Here is a 25,922-nt window from a genome sequence, read left to right on the forward strand (position 1 = left end):
ATTGTAAACCCCATACACAACGCTAAATTCCTCTCATATATCGAACAGGGGCTACTCGACGCACCACCATGTGGTGTAGGGACCTACAACGTATCATAACAGACAGTACACTGCAACTGTATCTCACATTTCGTGCAGGCATAGAAGAGACAGAGGCTCTAAAGATAGCAATACTTGTGCAATGTTTATTGCCTGGACGCCCAGCTATCATTTGGAGAGCAGACGTGCAAGTGAATGATGAATGTTGCAACCACAGAAGAATCAATTGAAATGAACCTCATTTATGAACAATGTAGGAGGAATGTTGAGGCTGCCGTTGACTTGTACACCGAATGTTATCTGGAGAAAGCTCGCTCTCGTTCGTTCTTGTGAAATAGTCGTACTAGAAGTAGTGCACCACAACCCACAGATAAGTGCCCGGAAATTACACCATGATTCTGACGTGTCCATATGTAGTATTGTCAAAATACTGCATCGTTGTAAGTATCATCCATACCATATGTCACTGCATCAAGAACTTAATTTCTATAACCAGACAGCGTTTTGCAAATGGAGACATCAACAAATGCAAACAACCCACATGTGGAAAGATACTATTTTCTGATGAGTCTACATTCACAAACCATAGTAGCGTTAACTGGCATAGCATGCAATACTAGAGGGTAGACAATTACCACTGATTGTGGAAAGCTGGCCATCAACATCCTTGGTCAGATAATGTATGGTGCAGCATCATGGGGAAGAAACTCAGTGGTCTATATTTTATCGACAGCTCGTTGACTGGTTGAAAATATCGAACATTTTTGGAACAAGAACTACTGGTACTGCTGCAGAATGTTGTTCTGGACGTTTGACAACGTATGTGGTTTCAACATAACATTTGCCTAGTGCATTATGCAGCTGAAGCACAGGAGGTAAGAGACCCTTGAAGACTTTGGAATGGCAGAGGTCGTCCTATTAACTGGCCAACTAGGTCACCTGATTTGATATCACTGGATTTCTTTCTTTGGGGATATTTAAATGATAAGGTGTTCCAGCTAGTGCCAACAGGCTACAAAGACGTGGTCAACCACAAGAGAAATACCTGTGCTCACATTCCCACAGGTATGTCCTGTCTATGGTTATTTGAAAAGTAGATAATTAAGGAAACTGAAGTTGGCAGTACTAAGTTTGAACACATTATAATTTGAAAAGTAGAGTAGCACTAGCCTCAGGCCACAGCCACAGTGGTGAGACAAATACTCCCCTGTTCGATTTATGGGAGGGATACAATATTGTGAATGGGGTTTCCAATTAGAAGTTATGAAATACTGGCCTGTCCAACCCTCACAGCATGGAGGTGGGCTTCCATGTGGCACTGGATATTCAAGGGCCATTGAGTGGCAAGTCGTAAATTACGTTTGTGTACCCATTTCTATTTCTCCAATTACAGCACCTCCTGTGACAAAGCGAAGAAAATGCTTCAGACAAAACGTATGTTAATTTTGCCATAGAATCGTAATCTGCAATAAAAAAAATGGTGGATTCCCATTGAAGATTTCAAAGTTGCCCCTCCACCACCCACACACAGGGTGGGAAGGGATGTCGAATGTGGCTTCACTGAATGTCCCCCTTCACAACAAACAAATTGGAATTATAGCTTTTTTGACTCAATGTGCAGTTTTCGAAATGTTTCAAAGACTGCAGTTTAAATGAACATCCTGTACATAAATAACATTGAATAGTGCAGAGCATACTACAGTTACATGAATAAGAAAGAACCAGAATCTATTACAAAAGCGAAAATGGGAAGGAGAATACTTGCATGTAGCAGGAAATGAACTCATTTTCTTCGACACCTATTTTTTTATTCATGTTAAAAGCATTGCATACATAATAGACAAGAAAGAGAAACAGACCAACTACACAACATTAATACTACAAATGTGAGATAGAGACATAAAGTAATATATACAAAAATATTAAAAACACTAAATATATTCAAACTCAAAATTAAGAATCTTGATGACATTCTCCCTGGCCTGCAATAGATCCTCCAGCAGCTAGACACTGACGACAATTGCACAGGTGCTTGGTGGTTTCCCGGTTCCACATTCCAAAAAGTTGATGAATCCCCTAGATAGTTCAATTTGGCCATGTTATCCTTTGTTCTACACACCCGGCTTCGTAGGTGGGGGGCAATAATGCGATATCTGCATTTCTGGCTGTCCACAGATTTTGTCATGCCATTGATGGTGATGCACTATCATTGACAAAAGTTTTTAGAAACCTCTTCCTAGATTTCAGCCTAGTTAGGGAACGTTGATGTCCATGCAATGGGTGAGCAGCGTTTAATTCCACTTTATATTTCTCTGTGTTTGCAGCAAGTTCCTGTCTTATATCTGTTGTAGCTTTCTCCACCAGAGTTTGTAGGTAGTGGTGTTGTCAAGGACCCCGATTTTATCCTACAAGTCTCGTTGAGGGCAACATCCACATGCCTGGCATGAACAGAACTATAGCAGACAGGGCAGGCATAATCAGCGGTAAACATAACGCAAGTGTCCTTGTTCTGGATACTGTCACTTGGGCACCCCATCTCGTACTTGTGAACTTTCTGATGAAGTTATTGCAGACAGATAATTTTTGTTTTTTTAGACAGTGCTTCCTAAGTGTCAGCACATGGTCCAGTGTGTCCCTAGGTATTTTAGATTATGACAGAGATACATCTTCATGCCACCGCATATGACTTCATATGACTTTTAATTTGCTGTTAGCATCTTTGTTTCATAGATGAAAAGTGCATATTTGACATTTAGACAGATTCCGTTTCAGGTAATTATTTTGTTGTATGCTGCAAGAGTGGAAAAACATTTTTTAGATGCCTCTCAGCTGTTCCAAAATATTTGGCTTGCGATATTAAGGCCTGATGGTTAGCATAGATGAAGCTTTTGTGTTAAGAGGTTGTGGCAAATCATTATGACAGATGTTAAACAAGGTTGGTGTTAGGACGCTACATTGGGGCAGACAGCTTTTTTGCATTCTCCATCTGATTTTCTTGCCATCCAGTTGACATAGAATGTACAGTGCTGAAGGAGAGTTCCAATGAAGCTGGTAAAATCATAACCTCTCTCTCATTAATTGATGTAGTTTGTGAAACATGATATTATGCTGCTCAGTATCATAAGCTGCAGAGAGACCCATGAATACTGCTCACATAATCAAGACCCTCTCAAATCCATCCTCATTATTCTGTGCCAGATTGAGGATTTTTGCTGTTCAACTTTTATTTGCTCTAAATCCAGCTTGTTGCGGGATCAGTGGCTTAGTAACAGCGCTCAGACAACTAAGCAACATTATTTCAAGGATTCTATAAAGATGGTACAAAATAAATATAGGGCGAAAGTTCTGGCATCCAAAGCTGGTTTGTTGGATTTCAGTATGGCGCTGTTCCTTGTCCTTCTCCAGATAATGGGAAAATGCTACTGTGTTAGTCATTCTAGAATTGCAGTAGTCAATCCTGATGCCTTGCCAAATTTACACTATACCAGCTTTCATGTATTCCAAAGTAAATTTAGCGGACAGCACATTTGTCCCTAGATGTTGCGGGGTCAACCCTATTTTTTCCTTTCTTCCTTCAGTTTTGCCATTCAGCAACACCTGGTGGGCGACTTCATTTGGGGTAATGTTGGATCTTACTTTTGGTACAACAGGGTAATTACTGAGCTGTTTGAGCAGTTGCCAAGCTTCTCTCCTACTCTTAGCTATGTTAGTAATCTATTTCAGTCCATCAATTTTGTTTGGCTTTCGCAAATTCCTGGGATAGTGTCTGTCCTGATTTTGCTGTATCCATATTTTATCGATCTTCATCAAATAGTCTAAGGTATTATAGTAGTTTTGACGTCAATTCTTTGTTCATAATCGGAATGGACATCTTACAGCAGCTTCTGGGGCTCAAAGCGCGAGAGGACCTCTTCATAGTGTCTACAAAACTATTATGAGGTCTTGTATGAGTTTGATGCTTAGTATTGCCTCATCCAGAGTTCCCACAAAGTCCCTCCAGTTGGCCTTCTTCAAGCTGAACCGCCTGTGGAATGTGATCACCTGTGGTTTGATGGCTGCATATACTTGAAACTAGATAAGCCTATGTTGGCTGCCAAGTGCAGGTGATGATACAGTGTTCACACACTGATGTGACACTGTGTCCTGGCCAAAAGCAGGTCAGTGTTATATCCCCTTTTCCGGCGGTCAGTGTTAATGAAGTTGGTACCTTGCACTCATGTAACAGAGTTAATCTTCTGCAGTCAGCCCAGTCCAGTACCACCCCTTCATTTACATCACCATCCTTGTGTCCCCAAAGGCTACTGTGGCTGTTAAAGTCGCCAACAACGAAGCGAGTGCGGCGATTTAAAAAATTTAATGGAGGACTGAGGCTTGTGCACAGTTGTTACTCTACAACTGCTTTGCTCTATTGTTAAGATTTCAATATCGTTCTCTCTGTTAGAGAAATTGGGAGTACTGCTAGACTGGGCCTCACAAAAATGGCACTTTCTCTGACACCATAACACTTGTGTCTAACCACGAGACTACAGCGTTCACATACAAATGGTGGACTTATTATTGTTTATCTTAGAATCTGCTGAATGCTCTTTACTGTTGATGTGTCGTTACCTGACATTTATATGTAACAAATCTACAAAGAATGACATTTGTGATAAATCTTCAATGCGTCATTGGCTTGAAAGGGCTTCTTTAGTGATAAATGCTCCTGATGTGTTGGTGCTCTGTGCGTCTGATCTCTAACCAACTGACCAATGAAAAGTCAGTACTGGGAGGCCAATCGAAAAACACTGTTTCACCCATGTGCAAGTTTAAATTACGTGCTTCGTATTCTCGCTTTGTTTTGCCTGTTTGAAGCTCACAGCAAATTTATTTTTAAGCTGTACTCCTAAGGCTGCTACACGTGCACCAATATATCGGCCGACCGACAAATTTCGTGGCAGCCTACACACATCCCGACCGATTGTACTCAATAATTACACGGCTGTTCTGTTGTTGTAATTTGTTTATCTGAAGTTCATTGAGTCTGCATTCTATGAAATCACATTTGCCTTTACACCAAAATAAAAATGGGGCTGTTGCCTTGGCTGTTTTAGAGGTAACAACGTAAAAAAGCCAGGAGAAAGCTTGGAGAAAGAATTGGCTAATGTATGTTCCATTACTGAAGCATTTGGGAGCCAATGATTTTCGTAAGTATCTGAGAATGGATGAATTGTGTATTTCAGAGATGCTGAACATCATCAAGCCATTCTTAAAGAAAAAGAACACAGTCAAGAGACCTGCAAGGGGAGGGTGAATTTCTATCCAGTGGCAGAAGTTAAGAAGACTTCAGATTCAGAGCTCTGGTATCCCATAATTATTAACTAAAACGATTCCTGAAGCATGTAATGTGATTTATAGTTGACTGAGGAAATACATCACGGTAAAGTAAAATAAATAAAAGAAAATATGTTCAAGTAAACGTTATTAATCTATTTATGTGTAAGAAGCATAAAAGCTGTCCTATAAGTTTAAGAACCTTATTTCAAATTTGAAGAAGAAAGATTGCACACAGTGATCGTGCAAATCACCTAATACAACAGACACATAAGAAATGATGCTTTTAGCAACTGTTAAAATTGTAAAATATCCCACACTTCCCTCCTCATGGGAGAGGTTTTGGATATAGACTGGATTTCTTAAAACTGAAAGCAATGAAGGAAATATATTTTAAGTGTTTATGACCATTGAATGTCTGTAATTCGATCTTTAGATTTCATTTTCGGTAAGTATCGGAAACAAAACCTAAAAACAGAAATACAGAAGATCGACGGACTTTTATTCTATGTTCCACACGAAACCACTATTGATTCATTAAAAAAAATGAAGAAAGTTCTTCACTTCATGCATCTTTACTGTGGCTATGCTCCTCGCACGACGTGTCCCAAAACCATTAGCAATATTAAAATTTCTTCCACCTAGTGCCCTGTCATATATATTAGAATAGCATTTAATCCCATGCTCAGCTTTCGAGTGGATCTAGCCACCCGACATCCCGACAAGAAACGTTTGCCTGTAGATGGATCAAAATGGCTACATATATCTCATTTCTTGGTTGGTGCGAGTGTAGGCCACACTTTCTGAGATCGCGACATATTATGATTAAACAGTCAGTATTTGTGACAAGGGAGGAATAAAAACGTAATTGCTGCTAGTTTAAGATGCAGAAATTTTAACTGTACTTTACCTTAGGTGAACTATATTAAATGGCAATACATGGCCACAATAGCATTGTGGTCAACACTATTGCAATGTGGCTGCATAGATGGCTATTTGATTGTATGGCTTGTCAATATTGCTGATTTTACAGATAGTTCCCGACGTATTGCCGAGGGTTTGCCTGTGTTGCCCACAAAGGGTAGAGAATATTTCGTATTGCAGGAATCTGTTCTTGCTGTAAAAGGTTCCCCCTCATTGTCATCTTACTTCTCTTACTGACAAAACTACAATCAAGTGTTTGAGAGAAAACAGTATACGTTTTTACATATTGAATAATAGATTTTAACGTAAGTAACCACATGTTTTGAAGTTGTTTGTTGTGTACAGCAATGGAGAACTTGACAAAAGAGAGAATTATAAATTTTACAAATGCAACTCCTCCATGACCAGAGCTACTGGACATCAAAATCAGTGTATACAAAGATGGCAATCTATAAAATCATTCAGCGAGCTGTTGGCAATGAGCTGGAAATCACACTTGATTAAACGTATAACAAAATTCCGAAGTCTTAGAATATATGCTACATGCGAGGCGAGAAGGTTGGGTAGGAAGGGTTGAGTCGCAGGTGGCTCATCCACTTGGTTTGCATTTTGTACCAGCAGTTTCATACGATCTCGAGACATGTCTGAAGTAGGAATTGGTAGTGTGCAGAGCGGTGTGTGCTGATGAATAAAAATAAAAATTATACTCCTATTTCAAATCTATCTTAATGAAATATTGTGGTCCTTCTACCAAAGCACTGCATTTTTCTGATACCTTGAGGTTATTGATGAATGGTGAACTTTAAAGCGTTAAATTACTCTTCTTTGCAGTTTAAAGAGTTAAATTAATCTTTTATGCAAATCATCAGTAGGTAAACTCCAAAGGGCTATCATCGTTCTGGTTGTAACTGGTACACACTCTAATAATTTCGTTAATCGTAATCAATGCTTTTGGAAAGCTTCCAACTGTGTCATTCATGACTTACATAATGCACAGCTGCAACATTTACTTATTTTTTTCATGCCTAGTGTGATGTGTTTCGAAAATTTCTCGTTTTCTAGTGCATTTGTTTTCATAAATATTGTTTGTGATGTTTGTATGTATGATTTTCTGCCTTTTTATAGTTTTGTAGCTGTCTATTTGATGTTACACTTTGTGACCTCAAAAAGGCAGTCACAGTGCAAGAGAGGCAGAAAATCATACACACAAACATCACAAAAATATTTATGTAAACAAATTCACTTGTAAATGGGAATAAATTCCCGAAAAGTACTGTGATTAGCAAGAAAAAATAAGTAACTGGTACAATTTTTCATTATTTAAACCTTGAACTCTTTTCATTTGTATCAGGTTTAGCTATTCGGAGATAAACTGCTTGTATGAGATACGAAATAGTGTTCTGACAGTCTCATATAATTCTGGAACAAGTATTTAACTGTCCAGCAATAGTTCACTAGTTAAATTTTGTGAGTAATTGCACCTAACTGAAGAACAACACAATCACAAATCCCAATTTCGAATGTTCTTCCTAACTTGATTCCTTCTGTAACATAAAAGTAAAATAAGCCGCACTGACTTCCACTAGCTGGTGTTTATCCATTTTGTGACACATCAATAGTGTGGATCCACTCAATCAATAAACTTTTGATCAGGTAACCTTACAAATACCGGTGCATACTTTTGTCATGCGTAGTGGTTTTAAGATCTCTGAATTTCACAATATGCTTTTCTCACAAAATGTATTACACACTTCAGATACTAATTGAGTACACGTAAGGTTTTTGTTAACCCAAGAAAACTTGACTTATTGTCTCTAGGTATTTCAATAGACTTTTATTCATGTAAGTGTGCGAGGGCCATCAAATACTACACCCCCACAACACGGAAATTAAGTAATAAAAAAATTAAACAAAAACTCAGTGCAATCGCCACCTTAAGGTGACAATTTAAAACAATGCTGAGCCTCTTCAGGGGTAGACAATACACGACCCGCCAAGTTCCCTACTTGAATTCGGCCACTCGTCACTTTTGCTAATCAAGTTTTTGTTTGGGTACGTGCTGCTTGTAAAATGGTTCCTTTATTTTCTCGTCGCTTATCCACTCAATTACTGGTGCACTCTATCACAATATAGTGAAACAACTCGTATTTATTCGAGCCAATGTTCGGTCCGCTGTAACATAGTGGTATTTAAACAACAACTAGGAATATGTGTTTGAGGCTTTCAACACACACACCAACCACTACCAAACCACTTCAACAAAACGGCTAACAACCCAATTACCTCTGGGCGAGCCGAGACCACTAATCGTACAACATGGAGAGGATACGAGTTCCACCGATTCCCAAAAACTCAGCACCTACCAATCTACTTCTCTCTCCTGCCAGGCTCATGCTGGATTTACCACAGCAAACTTTACGACGGAAGCTGTCCACAAGACGGCGATCACTTGATAGCTCGTGCACCAAAATTCGCTAAAACCAGTGTATCACCAGCGGTTATTCAGAAAATCCAACAAAATCTCTCTATATTCCGTTACTCAGCGTTGGGAGGAAACAACCGTCACAGCTACGTATATGAGCAGAGGCCTAACAGACTAAATAGCCCTGCTGCCTCCGCAAACTGTACCCAAATTAAAATACTGGTACTACCAATCAAAACTCCATTCCCTCTCCCAAGCCTTATCCGCTAGGTGTGGTGCCTCACTACATAACGCAATGGGTCGCTCTACTATCACACCTAGACACACACCGATATATCCACTTACTCGATGAGAGGTACCCTGGGAACTAACTAACTCTTTATGTCATACCGTAGGAACCATTTACAAGGAACAAACATTCAGCGCCACGACAACTTTTGAAAATTAATTAATTATTCGTTACTGCTCTCGATTCTCTACGACAGCGGCCGGCTGCTGCGCGTCGCTCAGGCAGCATCTATGGACCCAGCGATGACGAGTTGTTGCATCGCTGAAGTCGCGCGCGCTCGCCACCTTATTTTTCATCGACTCTCTTGAATCATATACATCATATTTTTTCTTAATATATCATACACGTATATTTACAGTAACTACCAGGTATTATTATTAAATTATCAGATAGGATGCTCAGCACTAGTAAGGGCGAACGTAACCCATGCGTTTTGACACAGCACATGCCGTACATTTGGCTGTAATTTCTGTGGGCACAGAGTTGCTGGGCAACATTGTCGGGATATATTGTCAGCAATATGACATTTATATTGTCTATGTAAACGTATCTTAATTAAGAATCCTCTCCGAGAGTGAAATACAGTGATCTTCGATTGGTCTTCCACTTCTGATTTTCTGTTGGTCGCTTGGTCAGAGTTTTGACGAAAGGTGACGACATTTCTACATCTTTTTATTTCCGTTCTTTTTATGAACTTGCATACACCAACACCGTTCAAAGTTGATGACCAATACATCGAAACGAGTGAGCCCCAGTATAGATTCCAGAGATATACATGTCAGGGCTAGAGCCAAAGTGTGACAGCTTCTACGTTTCTACAAAAAATCTTTGGAGGAGTGGAATTCTTTGGTTTGGAGGAAGGGCTAGTTTGTGTCGTTTGGAAAGGTTATGTGCAAGTGTGTGTTTGTGTAGTATCAAGTAATTTGGTTTAAGCTTAAGGAAAAATGGCGAGAAGAATACAGGAACCAGATTCGACGATTGCATACGTGCAGATGGATGGCTTGGTAAAAAATATTTCATTTAACTACATAATATGAAGTACAGCTGTTACTTGAGAATGGTGTGCTAATGTAAAAATTACAGAAAAATGTTCGTCTTTATATTTTATGAGGTCCAGGGGCAGGTAATGGGGCCAGAGGGTGATAGGAGACCCCCCCCCCCTCTCCACGAGAAACCTTGCGGTGGTGACAGACTGATTCTGTAGCAAAGCCCGACGCATCGTTTCTGGTGGAAGGTGATGATTCAATTTTAAGCCAAGGAATTTGGATACGGTATTCAGCCACATACTGTTCCGTGATCTAGCGTGTTGCCTTTGTTAGCGCCATATTTAACGCATTTTGCCGAATTTTACGCACCTCTCGGAAAACACAGTAAATTCAGAACACTTGAGTTAGATAAAAGTCTCTTACAGAAGAAGACATTGTATAACGGCGTTCACGTTATTATCGGTGCATGCTGCTGATGTGTATTGTTTCCTCCAATCATTTTGTCGGTAGGAATATTTCGTTAACCAGGCCGAACGCCCTGACGGAAACCTAAGGCTTTTAAAAGAAGTTGGTCCACGAAAAGAACAACTAATGCTCTAACTTTGAGATTAGTCATTTAACGTAAATGTGGTGTTATTCTGTAAATATTTAGTTATTCGAACATAGTATTGGGTGTGTGATTTGTATGTAGGCCTATTCGGCAAGAATCTAGGGATATGCTAATGTTCAAGTGTTGCTACTTCAGCCTGTTGCATTAGGACTGAACGAAAATTACGTAATGTGCTGTATGACCCATTTCAAAGGAAATAAAGAAATGTTAGAGACTGGGAGGTGGCTTTGACTTGTATCGACATAAAAATTGCACTCCTGAGCAGCTATGAGTATCACAAGCATTACTTCAGTCATGCAACCATAATAAACATATAATCACAGCAATTTAGTCATAAAATATATAGGCTATTTTACATTAACCAGTATGCAACTATCGGGTATCAAATGAGATTTGTGGGGACTAACTGGACAATGTTTCCTGCCTTCACTTTTCCTTCCCTCAAACATGAAACAAATACAGAAATTAAACAAAACTCCATTCACATAAAGTCCATACTAAATAAATCCTTTAACTAAAGGCAGTGTTAAACTCCACTCCATGATACCAATCAACAGCAGTATCTGTAGAAAAGAGCAGGGGGTCGCATGATGACACAAAAATGCCAATTTTGATAAGTGCACTCAACCCATGTCACCAAAATGAATTTATCAATACCCACGAAACAACGATATCTGAAACGTAAGTCCATTTATGACTTACAACTGGTATCATTCGTAGCAATTTACCTGTGAAGATAAAATGAACTTCACAGTACCTGCCAACCATGAATGAAACGTGCAAAGAAATCAAATAATATGGTAATATGATCTGGTATTGCTAAGTTAAATTTACCTGTATAGCTAAAATGAAATTTATGAACATACTTATTAAAAAACACCATTCATACAAAAAACTTAGACTAACAAAAACAGAAAACTGTACCATTCAATCTATAAATCAAAGACAAAATCAATATGCCCAAATAAAATACCTGTCCCATTGATTTTCCTGCAAACAGACACATGTGTAACCACTCACCCACCAAAATTTCACTCACCATTTAATAAATGAGTACTTACTGTCACCCATGTCCTGTTTAATCAGTTGTCACAGTTTCTTCTGTTGGTAGTGCCACACAAATCTCTCCTTGCTGCAGCAAGCAGTCATTTCCACATGTACTTAGACATTTTTGACATTTAATAGAGTTCATCAGTACACAATACTTGGGTTACCGGAAACGTCCAATTCCACCCGTCTGCTTTGACCAAAGACATCACCAATATGGCGGAAACGACCATTCACAGCTACTCCCATATCGCGACTATGACGTCATTATGCAAACATGACAACAAACGCAAAAATAGATCGAAAAACCATGACACACATATTCCTCCAAAAATATAATGAAACTAACGGGACAATTGGGGGTTTTTGGGTGGGGACAAACTAAAAATACACACACGCCACTAAACCAAACGACAAAAACGATAAAATAAAACAATCACAATGTTCCCAAAATCAACTAAAAACAATATCCACTGGAATCGAACACTTCCCTTGAGTTCTATAGGTCAACAGAAACTACCGATACCACACTATAAATCTCAAAACTTTCGCCACCACCACGCTTAATACTACCATAAAAAGACACTTAGAAAATCAAAATTGGAATCGAACACTTCCCATGACCTGTTATCCTTAAGACATCTCCACATATAGCCGTCCATGGTCCGAGACGCTGGAACTTTAGTAAGCCTCATTCCTTCATGATGCACTGAACACTTCACGACTTCATCCAAAAATCCGTATAGTGGAAGAAATTTTGTTAGAGACAATGCACTGTCCTCCATCATCGCCAACAACCGAAAACTGTTGACGTTGTCAGTCATATCCATACCTACCAGACATAAACAAAGCTATTTACCAAAATTCACACACAATGAACAGAAAGAAACTACAATAACGTCGACATAACATAACCAAAATCGTTAACTCACTGAAAAATATTCCACTGAAAGCACAGTCACTACCGACACCACACTCGAGCGATGCTACCATACAAATGAACCCCATACGCCACATAACACGCTACCCATAAACACACCACCAGAGAGAACCACCGACCGCAACAATACGCCACCTATAAACACGCCACACACTCAAACTGAACAAGAAACATCACCTACCACACAACACGTAAACACACCACCAGAGAGCACCATCGATCACATCAAAACAACACCTACAAACACGCCACTCTCACAAACTAAATTCCGTGCCATCGTGACGTCACACACCACAACAGCCTTACGTCACGGGTCAAAACCGAGGGGTGGAATCGGAAAGGAAAGTTAGGTCTTCAGCATGTCGTGCTATAACAGTTTTTATTTCTTCAATAAACAGAGACACATAAATACAAGACACATAAAACATTTGCAAAATAATAATAACAAGAAAATGGTTTTCAGTAGAATAAAGGGGTCATTTGAAAATTTCTACCTACCGACACACACACACACACACGTATATTCAAAGATTAACAACACATCAAGCAGTGTTGCAGGACAAAGGTGACACCTGCTGAATATTCCGATTGAGCTATTGTTATGTTTATGCCCCACCTCGAAACCTTCATTATGAAAAATTGATCTGTAGTCTCCATGAGATTTTGTGGTGACGTTGGTTCTTGATACATTCTAATTTCGAGTGAACTGGTGGTGTATTACTCCTTAATACCATGTCAGTAATAATGGCTGATATGATGGTACCAGTCCATGTATTTCAAAACATGTCATTAATTGAAAATATAATGCAGTGTGGGCATTGAGTGATTAGAGATACAGTTGTCAATTTCATGATTATTAATGTGGGCTATTGTGATATTGGACAACCCCTTGTGCTGGTCCCTCACCTTATATCATACTGAACATTATTCACCTTCAGAATCAATCAGTACGTTGACAGTGTCTTATATTGTAATGACCTTTGACTCGTCCCTTACAGCGGGTCCTGCGTAAGTCAGCAGGCCTTCCAAATTTCCATTGAGCAAAAGTGCTAAATTAAATATTTTGAACTGTAACAAGTTCTAATTTTATAGTTTGTGGCGTGTGGGGTTAATGCAATGAATATGTTTACTGGTATTTTGATGTTGAATTTGGAAATTAAAATTGCCAACTAATTTACCATGTTTCGTGTTTGTATGGGATGTCACCTTAGTTCGCTTGTGTCGTACAAAACAGTAACAGGACAGTTGAATTTTATTTATTGTTATTATTTTTCTATTGTAATGTGCATCCAGATATGAAGGGCAATTTTAAGTTTCATGTTTGGGTTTTATTTTTCTGTTTAGCATTTTCTAATGTTGGACCCTTCTTCAAGTTTATAGAACTGTTTTCGTGGTGCCAGTCTCATTTTTGTCTTAAAAATGTGTTCTGCATAATTCTTGTTGTGTAAAAGAATATAAAATTAAGGCTTTGTTGTGCATATTAAAGTTTTGAATGTACAATTATTTAAATCAAAATTTCCTACAGTGTTGTTTTACAGTGAGTTTCTTTGTGTGTTACGATCTGGGCACTAATTGTACACACAATTTTTCAGGCTGTTATGAAGATGATTAAACATAGCCATGAGGAGGCTACCAGGAACTTGGAAGTGGCACAGGGTGCATTGCTTGGTCTTGTTGTGGACAATCGTTTGGAAATCACAAACTGCTTTCCATTTCCAAAACATAATGATGAAAGCATAGATGAAGGTAAGAAATTTGCCTTTCGGAAGTTTCACATGCCAGAGTAATTGTGTTGTTGAAAAAGCATGTGAAACACCTCACACCTTTTGTTCCCTTTATCTTTTAATTTGGGCCGTGTGATGGCAGAGCAGTTAAAACTATTTGTGTATAACAGCTGAGTTGGCAAGATGAATCTTAAATTAAGTTTCTTGAGAGTAAGTGGAGATAGGAATGAAACAGCTGCACAAAAGTTTTATGATAGAAAGGTTGAGTAATGAAACAATAAAAAACTGATAGAGTATGATTTCTGTTTAGTGTTGCTAGACAGCTGGTGATGTCAGTGGTCATCTCTTTTATATAGAAATCACTAAAATTGATAATGGAAAGTCCAAGTGTAAATAAATAAATAGATGACACCTTACCAAGTAGTAGAGTTGTTGATTTGGCAAAGCCTACCTAAACAGTAACTTTCCTAGCTTTCTTGAGAGTTTAAAATGCAGGGGGTGGGAGGGAGGGTTTGGGAAGTGTAGCTGAGGGCTGGTGGATGGAGGCAGCATGTACACGAGACAAGAATGTAGGTAGAAGAGGCAGCACGTTCACATGATAGGAATGCAGCAAAGCTACCTGCACTGGCAAACTTAGTGCAGGATGACAAGCAGTAGTGAACTTGGAGGGGCATAAAGGAAGGTGAAATGGTTAGGTGCAGGATAAGTGAAACTAAGATCCTGGGACAGAGATAGCAATGGATGTGGGTGAGCATATGGAGGCCAGAAGGATTACAGTGTGAAATGATGTGTTAGGACGACAACTTCTATCTCCATATTTTAGAGAAGCTAGTTTTGGGAAGGACCCAGAAGGCATAGCTTACAAAGTAGCCATTTAAATTGAGCATGTTGTGTGCTCAGCAATGTTTTCTGCCTTCTTTGCAGCTGCTACTTAATAGGTAGTAGGATGACTAGTGGGTTGTGAGGAAATGTTACAGGAAATCTATCTGTGGACTAGGTAGTGGGGCAACACTACAGTGAGACCTTCAGCACGCTAGGTGAGGAATTTCTTGGCACTGCAGATGCACTGTCTACATGTGGCTGTGTGTGTGTGTGTGTGTGTGTGTGTGTGTGTGTGTGTGTGTGAGAGAGAGAGAGAGAGAGACTGAGCATTTCTGTTATATGGTGAGTAGCAATTTTCCATCTCATAAAAAATTGTTACATTCCATCTTGGATTTTCCATTGTTTGGTTAAAAGGAAGGCATGATAGCTGTTGTAAAGCAGATATTGTTGATGGTTAATGGGTCTGATGTGGACAGAGATATAGATGAAGCCCTCAGTGTGCCAGTCAGTGTCTTGGAAGGTGGCCTGATAGGCTGAGGAGTCCCAGTGAAATGGGTGGGAGAGATGATGATGATGCTGTGCAGAAATAAGGGTAGGGTGTCCTGGCCCTGGCTCGAGATCATGAAAGTATCATTAGTGAACCTCGAACAGACAATGGGGTTTGATAGAAAGGTGCCACATTCCTATCCCATGCTTCATGTCTCTCCTAGCCATCAACCTTCTTTCTCCAACTCTTCCTCCTGCTCCCTGTCTCATAGAAAACCCTTATTCATTCCACAACACAACTTCTCACCTCAGTCAAGCTGAAGTGCTGGCACTGTACAATCAGCTGGCATAATGCAGCTGACCAGGTGTGTTGTATCTGAAAGTTAGCAACATTTTAAGGCATGTTTGTGTGCCTTTCAGTGACTCAATGCAGCTACTATAGCTCTTAAGTTATTTAGACTACTGAAATAGTCACGTGAAGTATAACAGAACAACCTTGAAATCTAGGAAAAACATGGGACTTTTTTAGGATACCAGTAATTTTTCATTGTTTTAGTTTCCAGTTAAATTTTTGTAATTTTGATTGATAAGCACTGATTCCCTAACAAAGAATTCTACTGCATCCTGCTACAGCAGAATAATATTGCGGCAGTAAAAATAAGAGTGAAAAACATCAAAATAAAACTTAAGTTGCAAAGGAAATGCAGCATTTACAACAAAACACAGTGCACACACAAGCATCTGCCAACAGCAAAATGTGTCAAAGGCTTTAGGACTAAGACTACGCAATACTTCGTAACAACAAACTGCTTCTGATGAGTGTGACGTCACAACGGTTTACATTAGGTTTGTTTGAGCAGTTGTAGCAGGCTCATGCACATGTGCAGTGAAGTCGCTTATGAGGATACCTTCTCCCACTTCTGGTCACTTGAATTGTAGCTGTATCAGCAGTAGCAACAAGCACCCAGATACTACCTGGCAAACCTTTTTCTGGCATGCCCAAGCTGCCAGATGCGCACGAGTGCAGAGCAGTCTGAGTTGTTGAGGGGGGGGGGGGGGCGGTTTGTCATGTCATGTGACCCTTGCTTACTTTTAATGATTTTATTATTTCCTCTTCATTTACAGAACTCACATCAAAAGAAAACAAAATGGATTTCTGTGGTCAGGAGCTGTCAAGTGAATTAAAATACATTCACATAGTTAAGGAAGATTAAAATATGTTAGTTTCGGGTTTTTAACTATATTTTATTCCTATGATTTTTGGCAGTTGAGCATTGATTGCCTTCCAGAACAATGAAGTTATTCTCATTGGTTTGCTAAATAAATTTGGCTTTTATTAATCTTTTCTGCAGAGGCAGTCAATTTATTTGAAATGAAGTGTTTCATTCCACATTATAAGCTATTTTCAGCTGTTCACTGAATTTCAAGTGCATGTTTTCATCTTCTGGCACGTATGGTGTTATGCTGTAATAAAGAACCAACATGAAATAGTAGAGTCCTGGTACTCGAAGAAAAATTGCATCTGGAAAACCACAATGAAAAGCTTAATATCAGGTTGAGGCCTACTTCAGTGTGAATCTGGACTTATGAATATGCACTTTTAAGCCAAATTATGCATTTTAGTATGGGTTATGAAATTGTGATGCTCTTGGAGTATCCTCTGATGTCCTGTTTCTTGTACGACTTAATGGAAGATCTCTTAATGCTATGTACATGTACCAACATACTGGCTTCCTATGTCATCGTAGCTGTGCATGCACAATACTGTGTGTTTCCTGGAGCTCTCAGGCAATTGCTGAAGTGAACCTATTTGCAACAACTGCGGGAAAATATCGCGAATGGTGGTTTGAATGGCATTACTTTTAAAGTTAATTTCCTTTTATGCAAGATGAATTAAGTAACGTGTGAGAATGTGCAATTAATTCCTTAAATCACAGTGTGTTTGATGCTCATTTAAAACTTAACACTTTGAGGATCAGCCAATTAGAAGAATTTCGATCCCAGAAAACTAGGCACTTGCGTTATTATTTGAAATTTTACTGGTATGTTTGTGTGATGTATCTTAAAGTGTAGCGCACGCAAAAAAAAAAAAGACTAACATCGTTTGTATAAGCTTAGCTCTTCTTGTAGCTTCACGATGTATATTAGTTTAAACCATTAACATTTCCTATTTGTGTGTTCGCACTATGTAACAGTGATGGTATTACTGGCTGATTGCATCATGTGCCCTATGCTCTGGATTATCTGCTGTCATCGGTTTTTGAGATCAAGTGATATGAGCTACGATGGGCTTTCAAAAGTGCATTGAAATCTCGATTTAAATATTTCGGACACTAACAAGCTGTATTTGGTGGAACAGTGAAATTCAAATTTGAATTTATACATTCGAAATACGAAAATATGCAGTATGCATCTTGCTACACATCAGAGATCTTTCCAAAACACTTTTTTTTAAGTGCCGGCAAGTTCTAAGCTGATGTATAAAACCTTCATCATTCGAAGGATTGACAAGTTTCACAGTTCTGCGGGAAAGTATGCTGTCTTAATGTGGAAAACGTGTATTTTTAACTAGAAAATCTTTTTTCCTTGTCAATGTATACGCCCTGTATAAGAACACCTGAAGAAATGGAACATTGGTTGAATATTTTAAATTCATTTTTTATTTTGTATGCCAGCTGATTTAATGGAGGCATCTTGTAACTTGCAGAAGAAAAGAACTTATTTGAAATGGGAGTTAATGAATGGATTGATGAGGATGAAATTAATGCACATGCAGTGCCATGAAATCAGAATCCTTGGATCACATTTTGTCTGTCAAAATTGTCGATTGTGACAACATGGTCATAGAACTGATTGTTTGTTTAAAACATATATTCTCTCTTATCTGTGATAAGACAGTAGCTTTTGACTGTGTAGACTATAATATAGCTAAATAAATTAAAATTGGCTGACTTACCTGTGGCATAGCATGATATCTATGTTCAAAGGTGACAGTTTGGTTGTGGGTTGGTCAAGCCAACAAATATAAATACAAAGTATTGGTTGTGATGAAATACCTAGTTGTAGTGTTACCTTGTGCCAAGGTTTAGTAGTAAGATAAGTCTTGTTGTGAGTTGGTGAAGCCAGTGTACACAATATCTGGTGACAAACTGATTCGTTTGGTTGTATGTTTTTTATGCATGCTGGATTTTGGTGAATGTTTTGTGTCCATTATTATACCATGGCCACAGCAAATGGGTGGTATCAACAGGTGCAGTATTTTACCACATTTTATTCTGTTGGAATCATTTCTGTCAGTGGTGTGATGTGTTCTGTACCATGTATCAGTGACACAGTATCCAGTTGAATTAAAAATAATGTAACTATATGGCAAACAATTCCTTATGACACAAAATATGCACGCCCTTAAATGTAATTAATGATTCAAACCTAGTGAGGTATCAAAATGAAATATTATGGAAAGATATCATGCTATGCCACAGGTAAGTCAGCCAATTTTAATTTATTTAGCTATATTATAGTCTACACAGTCAAAAGCTACTGTCTTATCACAGATAAGAGAGAATATATGTTTTAAACAAACAATCAGTTCTATGACCATGTTGTCACAATCGACAATTGAAATATTCACCTTGTATGAGCATTGAACTACTACTCGCTATATGTTGTAACTCACAAGATAAAAACACACGATCAGTGCTGTGACAAATATATTTTTGGATCACAAGTACAAGAGAGAATAGAGTACAATCTTCAAGATGCCATGTGGCAAGAAAACCATAACAGTCCAGAGACAAAGTGACTTGCACATGGAGCTAGAGCTGAATTAGAGCATGCACTGATTTATGTTCACCTACATAGGTGTGCGAGTCAGGTGCTGCTGAAAGCACCTGTGCCGTAGTTGTGTGCTGTCACTCGGCCATCATATCACTTCCTAGTGACCGATGATGAATACATAAGCTGGTGTCCGAAGCCTAGGTGATCTGGTGGTTACCACATCCTTTTACCATCTGGGAGTGACAGTTTGCATCTCAGTGCAGTGACTTGTGCTTGGCTGCTCATCCCACCAGTGTCCTGAACCAGGCTGATGTCATTGAGGACATTAGACGGCCTCTCCAGCATGACCAGCTCACAGTCAGATAGAAATGTCTGGCTGGAAGGTTCCCACCCCACAGCATGGTCAGTGTCACTGTGCTCAAACTGTAAGAAGTGGAGGCCACATCGTGTCCATGACAGTTCTTGGCACAGAAGGAACAGTAGAGGCAGAGGCAGCCAGATTGTCTGCAAACATCCAGTTCATCTCAGGCCTACAAACAGAGGAAGATGAGAGTGGGATTGCGGGTGGTACACAGGGTGGAGAAGGCGAAGGTAGGAGCAGGAGGGAAAGAAGCAGAGGATGTGACAGAAGATGGATAAAGGCATTTGCAATGTCAAGGTAGGCAACTGCTGGAGGATCCAAAGGAGGGAGAGGCCATGTCCCCTCCCATAGGTAAAGCTGATTTTGATGGCACATCATCATGTGGTCCCCCTTGTCCAAAGTGAACATACAGTGGCCTCACTGCTGGCAGACAATTGCTGGAATCCACCTGTCCTGGTGTCTGAACCCCCACACTCACGTGCGGGTGCCCAGGTTGAAACCGGTAGATGTCGCCAGGTGTTGGCAGCATGAAGTGGCAAAGCATATGGGACTGATGGTCATGGAGTTCTGCCGGGCTCTTCTCCCCTAGTTGACGTGCATGAACTAAAAAAAAGTAAGTCTCATCAGGAGAAACATCAGATATGTACTTTCACATCTGTGTCTTGCCAATTGACTGGGGATGGAAAGGTGGTTACAGCAGGTGGTGAATGCCATTGTGGCTGCAGAATTTGCTGAAAACTGTCTAATGGAGCATGAGAGGAAGGCATTCTACAGCAAAAATCCTGCCAAGAGCAGTGACTGTAGCTTCTGCACATGTGGACCAACAGTTGACCATGTAGGGAAGGTTGGAGTACACGTCAATTACAGTCTGTCAGGTTGTATCCGAGAAGGGCCTCGCAAAATCTGCATGTACCTGTTCCCATGGGCAGGAGGGCATCAGCCAGACAGAGAACATCTGTCCAGGTGCTGCCTGCTGTTGCTCGCACTGAAAACTACTGCGAACAAGATACCTGGCCAGTAAACATGGCACTGGGCAAGCAGTTTGGTATGAGTCGCCCCAATGTTCCTCGTGTAGAGGCTGTGGGATTGTTAGGGACAAGTTCTGGTGTGATCACCCGGAGAGACTACTGGTCATTAGCGAGGAGGATAATTCTGTCCACCAGGATGGTCAGCGGAAAAAGTAAAAATGGTGACACAACAGGTTGGAATTCCTACCAAAAATATGGACGGGCCAGCCCTGTTGGATGTATCACCACACTTGTTGTAAAGTGTTGTCTTTAGCCATAACTGCTGTCTCACGGGTTGCCATGATAGGAAGCGCATATCCTGCCTGCTGAGCCTCATTGTCCTAGTGGAGGCACAAAATTTCGCCCAAGTCAAACTCCTGGTCAGATCCCATTGGGACACATGAAAGTGCATCTGTGTTGGTGTGTTCTGTGGTATTGTGGAAGTGAATTTCGTAATAATACCTGCTGAGAAAAGTGCCCAGCACTGAAGGCGATAGGCAGACCTCTCAACGAGCTTTGCTGATGGACTGAAGAGGGAGAGTAACGGCTTATGATCTGTAGAGGAAATTCAAAAACTCCTTCAGCACAAACATAATCGAAAGTTTATGATAATCTCTTTTGTGTGGCATTTAGCATCTTTGATGCAAAAGTGATTGGATGTCGCCATCCATCTGCGTCTCTGTGAACCAGAACAGTCCCCAGGCCCCATACAGAGGCAGTCTCTCCACTGCCAACTGTTTTAACTGGTTTAAATGTAGAAAGTCAGGGTGGATACTAGGGCTTCTTCAGAGTCCTGAAAGCCTGCTGACACACTTCTGACCAGACAAAAGGGATGCCCTTTTTCCATAGATCATTTAGTGGGTGCCCAATTGGCACCAAACCAAGTACGAATTTGTCATAATAAGTGATGTTCTCCAAGAAAGACTGGAGCTTGTTTGTATTTCCAGGGCAAGGAAACTTGAGAACAGCTTCAACCAGCTTCTGTGTGGGTAGAATACTGTCACAGGAGATAACATACTATAGGTATTCCTCAGATGGTTGAAAGCAAACTGACATCTCTGAGTTGACTTTGAAGCCTGAAGACTGGGGGTGTTTAACAACTGCTGCAGCTGACCTGAGTGTTCCACCTTGAGGACCCTTTTAGCATGGTGTTATGGAGATAATTTAATGCATCTGCGGACACCCTGCAGCAGCAGTTCATGGAATCTTTGAAAAATGGCTGGGACATTGGTCATCTAGAAAACTAAAAGTTTGGACCTATAGAACCTATGCGCCGTCTTGACTGCAAGTACTTCGTGATTCTTCGTCCAGAGGCAGCTGCAAATAAGCTTTAGCGAGATCGGTTTTTGAAAAATGCTCTCTACCAACAAGTGCCGATAAAAGTACATTAGGTTTTGATATGGCATATATGTCAATCTGACAGAAAATTAATGCTAGCCTTAATATCTCTACTCAAGTGCAGTTTTCCTGATCAGTTTTTTTACAATAACTAACAGTGTCACCCACCCACTCACAGACATGGGCTCAATGATGTTCATGGTCATTGACCTGTCTAGTTCGTTTTTGATGGCATCCTGCAATGCAACGGGTACAGGCCACACACAGAAGACGTGTAGGTGTGCTGAACCTTTAAAGTGATGTGAGCCACAAAATCCCTCATTTTGCCAAGCCCTCCAGAGAAAATTTCCTTCTGAGGTCATCCAATTCTTGAAATAGAAGTATGTTTGAAGTTAAACAGTGATGCTGAGGTGCTTGTATCAACCTGTTGCTGAACTTTTGAACAGTTTCTAAGGGGGCACTCCCAGGTTGGAGGATTTAAAAGAAATCACATTAATGTCCAGCCAGTCCTGCCATGGTGTCATTTATCCTGAGCTTGACATATGGACATAAATGTCCTGCCTTATGCCATGCCCACGTATCGGGGCAGTCGTCTCTTGCATGTTCTCGAAAACATTCCAGACATGGCAGGAAACATGCGCCTGTTGGGGGGGGGGGGGGGGGGGGGCAAGATTGCTTTCCTTGTTTCCAAGACCAGATCAAAAGGTGGTGGTGTTTGCTCTCTGTGATTCCACATTTGCTACTTCGGTTTGGTCCGATTTATTTTCTGGGTCTTAAATGATAGCTGCTCCCTCACCTCCAATCTCTAATCACTGTGCTGCAGTCCGGAAGACTTCAAAGGGTTGAGCTGTTTTAGAAAGGTGCAGCAGACTGTAAAGCTTCGTGCTGCGCTCCCTTATCAGAGTTCTCCTCCCCCCCCCCCCCCCCCCCTTTCCCTCCCAAATAATGGTGCCCCAAATAATCACTTAGGCATAAGATTACTTATGTACAGAAGTAACAATGGCATTTCCTGCTGAGTCCCTGTGGTTCATCTACCCACCTATGATAGGATGGATTTGGCTGTTTATGATGCTGATAAAACTCCATGAGATGCAGTGACGTAGCAGTGACTGACTGTGAAAGTAGGTACAGAGCAAAATACAATTTCATCAAAGGACTGGTGAATCAGTTCTTTTAGCAGGGCCAGTTCGCACTAAAGCTGATATGTACTTGGTGAGATCCATGACTCTGTTACTTGGAAAGTGGTGGAAAGCTGTTGGTCACCCACTCCTCTGTCAACTCGTACAGTGGAAATGGCTGGAGATTTGTAGTTGATGGGTAGGAAAGAAGTGCAGACAACAGGTCTTCTGATGTTTCTGTCCCTATAAGTGGTGTTGGAGAAACTGCCAGAGTGCAACTTCCATCGACACACCTGGTGAGGTAGTACGGTGTAACAAGGTCCATGGTTGTGAAACAAACACCAAATAATGCCCATGACCATCACTAATTATGTTGCAACTCTCAACATAAAATGCAGTCACTGCTAGGACAAATATTTTTGAATTAAAAGTACAAGAGAAAATAATGCAAGTACAATGTTCAGGGTGCCATGCGGCAAGAAAGCCATAACACAGTTCAGTGACAAAGTGAGTTCATGCAGAGCCAGGTGCTGAATGTGCCTGAGCAGTAGTACTGCACTGGCACTTGGCTGCTGTCACCTCCTAGCAGTCACTGACAGAGATGTCTACTGTTGCCTTGGTAATAATCGGGTAGTTTCCTTACTATCGAACTTTGTGCATGTCGGTGATTATGACTGGAAATGTTAGTAGCCAACATTGAACAATACTGGATAATATGGCAAGAAAAGATTTGGTAGAATGTAAATAATTTAGAACTAAAGTAGACAACTTGGTGCTTCTGCTATTTGGTGAGTGGTGTCCTTTGCTCCTGAATTATTTACATATTGGATAATAATCAGATCTGGTGAGTTTGTTTATGAATAGCATATGGGCATACAAGAGTGTTTGCATGTCAGTGAGATGATCATAATTAAGTAGTGTTTTTGCTGATGTACAGAATGGAGTTGCGCACACAATGGCATGCCAATGTTAACCCTTTGACTGCTGTGGATGAGTTAATTCGTCAAGGTCCACTGCACCCTGGTGCTGGGATGTGTTTAAATGTGGGCTCTGGGTTTTCTGTAAGCTCTGTTGATGTGCTTATGCATCCTGTTCTGCCGACCCTCTCACAGCTGTGGATGAGTTTCTTCCATATCTCTACAGATAAGAGTTTTAAGTGTTTCTTCTTCTTCTTCGCGGATGGATCACTTAGGACCACACGTAATCAACATTTGTTGGCCTTCCTTTTCGCCCAGTATTCCTTCATAAACAACGAATGGGCTAACTTTCGTTGCGTGGACCATGTATGTCGGTTAGTTTTTCTCTCTTCTTCCTCAAAAGTGTTTATTATACAGCATACTTCCCTCTTTGTGCACTGCCATTTGAAAAAAAAAGAAAAAAAAACATAATTTTGATATCTTAAACCATCTATGAAAAATGTTTGTTATTACCACATGATTACTGATGCCTAGGGATGGAAAGGGGTGTGCCGAAGTGACCATCTGACAGATATGAAAACCAATGAAATGAGAGGTTGTCCTGCTCTCAGTTTTGAATAAAATGTTGTTATCGAATGGACATTTCATTCATACATAGCAGTGTGTGAGCAAAGTCAACCATTCACAAAGTTTATGCAGTGCGCTTTTACCTCTGCGAAGTGTTTAAAATTTTGTGCAATGTTTTACTTAATTTGATGCAGCACAGTAACTAAGATGAATAACAAAGAAATTCAGTCCTTTATCAAGCAAAAATATCGGCTGTAAGATGTGCAAAAGTCAAATTTTTTCACCAAATAATTTTCTTAAAATCAGATGTTAAGTACTTCATAGTGGCCAGAATACTGTCTCTCAGCACAAGTAGCATCATTAAGTGAACAGCACAGCAACACTAAAGCCATACTTAGCACAGAAGTCAAAAGCTTAATAAAATAGTAGGCCACAAATAAAAATTGACCAGTGCATTTCAGTTTTGTAACCCTTTATTTTACAGAGGAATACCAGCTGGCCATGATGCGTCAACTGCGGAGAGTAAATGTTGATCATTTCCATGTTGGTTGGTACCAGAGTGCTGATGTGGGGAACTTTTTAAGTCTTCCCCTTCTAGAATCCCAGTACCACTACCAGACATCTATTGAAGAGTCAGTTGTTGTCATTTATGGTCAGTATTATTATTATTATTATTATTATTATTATTATTATTATTATTATTATTATTCTCTCCTCTCTTTGCAGCAGCAGGAGCTTAGGTTTAACAGTACGTAAATTTTCACCAATCAGGAGTGATACGATCAAGTAATTGACTATTATTATTTTTCTCATTGTCACTGTGATGATCAATAAGTAAGCTTTTATATAATCCAGAGGTGTGTTGCTTTCACATGTAAATTGTTATAGCAACAAAGAAGGGAAAGGGGGGAGGGATATTTATAACTAGTCAGTTTAAAGAATTTTATATAGGTCATACAAGTAATAAAACTTCTGGATCAGGAGTGAAGAAATTTGGTGAGGGAGAGGGTACATTTTACTAAATGAGTTCTAGTACGTTAATTTGGGCTGCTAATGGTTTTAAACCTGGATTTCCTTTTATATGGAGGTATTCTTGATGTTACAGAAACTAAATATGTCCCAAGCATATGAGCAAGAAGAGGGGCGTTAAGAATATCTACAGCTACATGACTACTCTGTAATTCACACTAAAGTGCTTGGCAGAGAGTTCATCAAACCACTTTCAGGCTATTTCT

The 25,922-nt window shown here is 40.0% G+C and overlaps 1 protein-coding gene across 1 annotated transcript in view; it reads left to right on the forward strand.

Annotated features, from left to right (window-relative positions):
- The first annotated feature begins 9,824 nt into the window (after positions 1–9,824).
- The window catches only part of LOC126263073 (eukaryotic translation initiation factor 3 subunit H), a 37,664-nt gene continuing 21,566 nt past the window's right edge, over positions 9,825–25,922 (forward strand). Inside the window, exons 1-3 of the mRNA XM_049960061.1 lie at positions 9,825–9,991; positions 14,163–14,316; positions 25,172–25,339. Coding sequence (XP_049816018.1) covers positions 9,932–9,991; positions 14,163–14,316; positions 25,172–25,339 — 382 coding nt within the window. The 5' untranslated portion in view covers positions 9,825–9,931. The remainder of the gene's footprint in view (positions 9,992–14,162; positions 14,317–25,171; positions 25,340–25,922) is intronic.

This window comes from Schistocerca nitens, chromosome 6, assembly GCF_023898315.1.
Source record: "Schistocerca nitens isolate TAMUIC-IGC-003100 chromosome 6, iqSchNite1.1, whole genome shotgun sequence".
NCBI classification, from domain to species: domain Eukaryota; kingdom Metazoa; phylum Arthropoda; class Insecta; order Orthoptera; family Acrididae; genus Schistocerca; species Schistocerca nitens.